At 32.5% G+C, this 6917-nt stretch overlaps 1 protein-coding gene across 1 annotated transcript; it reads right to left on the bottom strand.

Annotated features, from left to right (window-relative positions):
* Nucleotides 1-4055: 4055 nt before the first annotated feature.
* On the bottom strand, nucleotides 4056-5249 carry LOC109208260. The gene is made up of 2 exons (XM_019371343.1): nucleotides 5064-5249; nucleotides 4056-4496 (listed from the first exon to the last, which is right to left on the bottom strand). Exons 1-2 carry the CDS (start codon nucleotides 5247-5249, stop codon nucleotides 4056-4058), a joined length of 627 nt encoding a protein of 208 aa, XP_019226888.1.
* Nucleotides 5250-6917: the final 1668 nt, after the last annotated feature.

Genomic DNA, 6917 nt, shown 5'->3' with positions numbered 1-6917 from the left:
ATCCGACATGAGGATATGTTATTCTAGGTTTAAATCATAGGTGTATTGTTCTAGACCTGGCTTACCCGAGCGGACAACTCGAGCCGAGAGGGGCAGCGTACTAGTAACCAAAAGATCATCCGGCTTTGCAACTTGTCCAAACCTCGTTCTAAATTAAGGATATGACATTAACATAAAAGAAGTCATGCCAGCGTGCACTTCCCGGAAGATTTAGAAGACTCAAAGAGAAGAAGGGTTTCTTAATAGTTTATATACAGTTCAAATAATATCAAAACGGTAAAAAGCTGCATTTAGCACATTAGGCTTAAACACATAAAAATCAGATAATAAACAAAAGCCAACTATAACAGTTATTCTAAGCTCGAATTCTTGAACCCTGAACCAGAGATTCTGGGTTCGATCCCCAGCAGAGTCGCCAGAGCTGTCACACCTCCTTTTTCTGAAGGGATAGGGAGTTTTTCCAATCACAGAAGATGTGAAATTGTTATGTATTTCACGTTCTTAAACTAACTAAACAATGGCATACTCCTTTAAACCAACGATGGACAATAAAAGTGAAAGAGTCAACAAAACAAAATTTGTAGTAACTCATTCAAACTTCCAGAATTAAAATTGCCAAGAATAGTGAAAATGGGCAACTGAACCATTTGAGTTAATCTAAAACATAGCAGGCTGATTACATTTTAATATTTACAAATTTGACGAATTATAATACAGTCATCAATAATGGTAATAGATATAACACTTTAAATATATTCATGAATGATTCATAATATGAGCGGAACATAATCAAATAATCAATCTTCTGCTTAATCTTCCTCCATAAATGACTCCAAATCCACCCTTTAGCCTTAGAGTTCACCAATCCGACCCAACTGGTGGCCAGATCAGCAAGCCATAGCCATGTATTCAGTAATAAACCATCTCTTTACATTCCAAACTCAACACAAATCCGCATAAACCAACACTATAGTAAAGCCCTTTTGAACAGATACCGAATCTACATGGTCTAAACATGGTTGAAATTGTATTCAGACTTAAAACAAAAATTTAATAACTGACACTACATGCTCCAGGTACTATTAATAGCTATTTAAACTATTTAGAGTTAAACAATCTCGGTCACCTTCCAACTTATAATCAGCTAGTTTACAACATGTAATATTAACTCAGAAATAGACTCAGAATTACAAAACATGAGATAACCGCATCAGTTCAAGTAATCAAGTAGTAAAGCAAAGGATTCTGGCTTTCTTCATTTCAAAACACCAAATAAATAGAAACCACACATGAGTTTAACTAAACTAAAATCTACTAATTAACATACTAAACATAATAAAATTAGCAAATGATGATGGAAAATCAGGATTTCATGGAACAAATAAACAAATTAACTCATTCATACCAAAACAAAAACTTCAGATTTAAGGTCAGTACCTAATTACAACAAGATAGACAAAAATAGAAAATAAATCTCTAGACTTAGAGAAGAAGTAAACAGCAATGAGTAGCACAAAACAGTAACATCAACCAGCAATAACCAGGAATCCACAATCAAACTCGAATTCCGTCATAAATGGAGTAAACCAGTAGGAAAATGGAAGAAAGGAAAGACAGCCTTGAGAACATTTATCTGATTAAAAAGAAAAGCTCAAGTGAACTATGGGATGACTTGTAAGTTTTACCCCTTCCAAATCTAGTATAATTCATTTTTTTAGGATTGGTTTGTCTAATTGTATAATTCACAATTTGAGCTCTCACACAAATTTGTCTTACGTGATTTTTATGTATTAAATTGTACTCAAGTGTATCTTTTACATTTGATGTATTGAATGGCCTTATAAGTGCTATATAACAAATGTATTTAACTGTATTCAGATGTATTTATGAACTGCTTGAGAATGAATCTGTCCCAGTTTCAGAAATAGATTGAACTATTTGTATAGTATGTATTTTGTATTAATATTGTTCATGATTTCTGATTTGTATTTAATAGGTCTCTTGAATAAATATTAAAACATGATACTTGTATATATTTCAGCTTCCTATATTTAGTAATGTTATTACAAAGCAGTTAGATGCATTTAACTGCCTCAAATATGTAATGTGTTTATATGTATTTATATGTATTACTAACATGTAGTCAAATATGTAATGTATTCATATGTATTTAGATGTATTACTAACATGTAGTAAGATGTATTCAGATATTTAATTATTTTAATCATATATGCAGTTGTATTAATTTTTATTCTGTTTTCTGAATGTATTTCCACTTAATACCTCTTATATTCGCAAGTTGTATGTAGATGTATTTGTATGTATCAAAATATGATACTTGTATATATTTAAGCTTGCACTATGATATTCAGATTCTTTTTTGACTATTTCGTCAATGTACTAACGCAATGTAATTAAATTTATATATAGCATATTGACGTCATATTTACTATCTGAGAAAGAAGGGAAAGTACAACCAAACAACCAACTTCAAGTATACAACTGTTGATTGTATATTCAAGACAAGAATTGCAGAAATCTTCGATAGGTATGCTGATACAGATAGTAATGCAAATGTAGCCAAAGAAGAGGATGTGGTATGTGAGTACATAAGGGGCTATAGATTTCTAGCTAATGTACCTTGGCATAATGTTGACAATGTCTTGATACCAATCAACTTGAAGGACAAACTACACTGGATATTGGGTGTTGTCTCATTCAAGGAGAGATGTATCAAAGTGTATGACTCGTACGGATCTGCATGTCATGATGCCTATGTAGCTTCTGAGATAAATAAGCTTGCTAAACTTGTACCTCTGTATCTATCAATCAGTGTCTTTTACAGAGCATACAATGACAAGTCACATACTGATCCCTTTGATGTTGTTTTCATAACAAATCTGCCTCAACAAAAAACTGGGAGCATGTATCAATTGATCATCATGCTTGTATCATTTATAACTCTAATAGTATTAATTGTTTTTAATTGTTTCAATCAATATTTTTCAGGGATTGTGGGGTGCATTTTGCGGCATACACAGAGTTTCTGAGCACTCTTGGTGAGGTTCCACAAATAACATTTGATTCCAATCTACTCTGGCAAAGATATGCTGCTCTCCTCTAGGACTATGCTATGTGGAAGATAGACGATGATGCCATAAGCGAGAATGAAGCACCCTTAAAGATTGCTAGGCAAATCACAGAGCCATATTCGTTGTTGAAGATAGTGTTAGAGTAGTTTTAGGTGAATGTAGTTTTGGAAGGTGGTTTTATATAAATACTGTTTTTTGAATACTATTTTGGTAAAAAACCATGTTTTAATCACTGTATCAACAGTGTTTATATATGACCATTTCAACTTTTCAATCTATGTTTCATTGTTTTGTTCATAAGTATTCACACTTAATCTGTAGGTTCTATTCATATGTATCCAACAAGATATATTCATATGTATTCAACAGGGTGTATAATTATGTATTAAGATTCAGTCACTTAGCTTGTATATCCAAGTCAGAAACTGTATGTTACAGGTTTTATACGTATGTATACACCCTGGTGTATTTATATTATTTAAGCAGGTTATATTCATACTAATACAAATGTATACGTAATTGTATTTATTTTGTTGGATTTGTATATACAAGTCACACACAATGTATAATACAGTTTGTATTTTTGTATGTATTCAACATTGTATATTAGTTTATAATCAGATTCAGTCGTATGCATTGTATATCCAATTCAGGAACTGAATAATACACGGGCTATAATTGTATATTCAGTAGATTGTATATGTATGTATTGAAATTGTTATATTAAATGAGTATGTAGCTGGATTAAGATGTATTGTGGTTGGATTTTGTATTCAAGTCAGGCACTGTGTTTAACATATTGTCTAAGTATGTCTTCAACAGGTTGTATTCGAATGTATTCAACACAGTAATACAAATAACTATATCCAGAATCTATTCACGAAAGTTGCAAAATGTATTATTTCACAAGGTCATTGAAATCTATGACAATTCTTTGAGCACTAATACATGTCAGAATGTTAACTAAATCCTATGTGGAGCATTTCTATACGTTCGCTTATTATGTCTTCCCTGCCCACATATGCTACATGAATGTTGATTTTTCAGCTGCAGCAATTCACTGAAAGGCTTATCGTGCTTCTTCTTTGGCCTTCCAGGAGGTCTTTTCCATTTGGGTGGTAATACAACTTCCTCTGCAATATGTGTCGGTACATTCCATTCATTTCGGTCCGGTAACAGGTACACAGGCACATCGTATGTCATTACAATAGAATTTGGTTGGTAATAGTTAGAGCAATAATCTTCTAGCAATAGAAACTTGCTCTTCAATATAGCCCAAGCATGTGGGCATGGTAATTTATCAACTTGGAACCTCCCACAAACGCATTTTCTCTCTAACAAGCAAACGGTGTAATGCTTCCCTCCATTGTTAGCCGTATGTAAGTATTCAGTCGATGTTACCACCTACATTTAAACTTAGACCAATAAGTTTTGAGCACATATAAACAAAAGAAAAATCATTTATATACCAAAGAATAGACGTATTAAATATACAATAGTATTACTTAAACCAAATATGTATTGAATACAAGCATACTTCTGTATATATAATGCAGAATTATTCAGTTTTATACAAATGGAAATTTTGAATACAGAAGAATACATCATATATGTAGACTGACAGAATATTAACTACAATTACATCTTAGCTTATGAATACATTGTTATACATATAACATCTGCTGAACATTAAGCAGCTGGACAGAAACAAACAAATTAAATTCAACGAACAATACACTGAGCATTTGGACAATATTCCAAATAGTATAAATTATTTCAGAAAAAAGTTAGCTATCTAAAAATAGAGCTAAATGTATGATACAATGACATAAAAATAAAACTTACAATCATACGTGTAGACATTGCCTCATTTAAAGTAAGCATCTCCTGGTATTTTTTTTCAAGCGTTGTGTATGTCTGTGTAGCTTCTTTGCGGTTGCTTCAATTCCAACGTCCAAATATCTTCCTAACTTCTTCGAGGAAGTCGTATATTGGTAATTCTCTTGCTGACACTAGTGCGGCATTGATTGAGTCAGCAATATGTGATGTCATGGTCCATCCCCTATTAACAGGTGCATACAACCTAGCCCATTTTTCGTATCCAGCTAACTCCAAGTATTCTTTCACCCTAATATCTACCTTCTCCCCCTTCTCCATTAGACTATCGAAATCATCTCGTGTTTATGCTTTTGCCATCGAGAAGTATATCTCGCTCAACTTTACATGGATCTTTTTAAATTTCTTATATACGTTGTTCCATAGATGCCATATACAAGCAAAGCCGGTTCACCTCTAAAAAAATTCATTGCCTTTTCTTTAGCCCGCCACGCCAACATGTAGCTAACATCTACACCTAAATCTGGTATTACATCATCATAATATCCTTTGGGGTGTATTTCATCTTATGATTAGTAAGCTTAGACCTAATCATTCCATCTATAAGGTTGCTACTTGCCTATCGCTGCTCATACACCTTGTCCTTCAGCGGACATGTATGCTTATCAATGAACTCTCTCACTTTGAATAGTTCATTTGTTAATCCTTGAAGCCTTAAACCTTCATTCACAATCTTCTAACCTACATAATAATGCATAGCTGCAAAGAATTTATCATTATACATATGATTAGCATAAATGCTTACAAAAAATGCACTCATATACACATGAATACATTATTACATCAATATATCTATAAATTATTATACAACACAAATGTATAAAATGGTATACATTTAAATACAACTGAATACAATTATAGTTATATGCATACATTTAAATACAACTAGTAAACCAAAGAGGAAAATAATGAGAGCCACTGTAATAAGTTTATACAAGTAAAATACATAAGAATACATGTGTTTGAAGACCATAAAAAATAGTTAACCACATCGGTGAAGATCAAGTTAAAATCCACAAATACGCATAACAAATCAACATATAACTTACAACTCCAACCATGAATATAATATTAAAAAAATAAAGGATAATTAAATACACTCAAACCTGACAGAATTAGACTTACTAACCCGGCATTGAAACCTTTGAGATATAGCATAATTCTCCATCACCTCTTTCAATGTAGCCTTATCCTTATATACTTGTCCATCCATAACCTCCCTTTCATTAGTTTTTGAAATTATCAAATCCTTGTCCAGTTCAAACACCCCAATTTCTTTTCCTGAATTCACAAAATCTAGAGCAAGCGTATCATCTGTATCGGAATCATACCTTTGAACTGATTCGTCTATTTGCACAATGTCGCCTTGAATTAAACTACCTCCGGATACAAGTTCTTTTTCAATCGTTGTTATGACAAAGGATACATCCCGAATTCTCTATTATCTTTTTTCAACTCTACATACACCCTGTAACCCATGTCACTGTGTATTTCCATTGGTGTACAATTCCCTTCTACTTTATATTGAATTTTAATGGACTTTGAGCTCAAATATACGCCCAGTTGATTAAAAATTGACGCAACCAAATCATCATACGACGCATACTCCTTTATCAGTATTCCCTTAATTGAATAATCGACATAATTTCTCTCACTGTTCCACATGCCAGAATGGCACAACAACACTGTTAAACTTGCCATATGTATAATTGAATTATACCATATCGCAATTTTTCGTGGTTGAAAAGAGAACTTGGTGCAGAAAAAAGGGAGAACTTAAAATAAAGATGTTGCTCTGCTTTTTGCTATTTTTCTTGTTGAAAAAAACTTTCATGAATGGAGGAATACAAATCTATAGGCAATAGTTTTTGTTCGTTGAGTTAAATAAGGATAGTATCAGGTAAATTAATTTCCTTTCCGTTTTAAACC

This window comes from Nicotiana attenuata, unplaced genomic scaffold (assembly GCF_001879085.1).
Source record: "Nicotiana attenuata strain UT unplaced genomic scaffold, NIATTr2, whole genome shotgun sequence".
Classification (NCBI taxonomy): Eukaryota; Viridiplantae; Streptophyta; class Magnoliopsida; order Solanales; family Solanaceae; genus Nicotiana; species Nicotiana attenuata.
The sequence above is the reverse complement of the archived record's forward strand: the minus strand, read 5'-3'. Positions and strand labels throughout refer to the sequence as shown.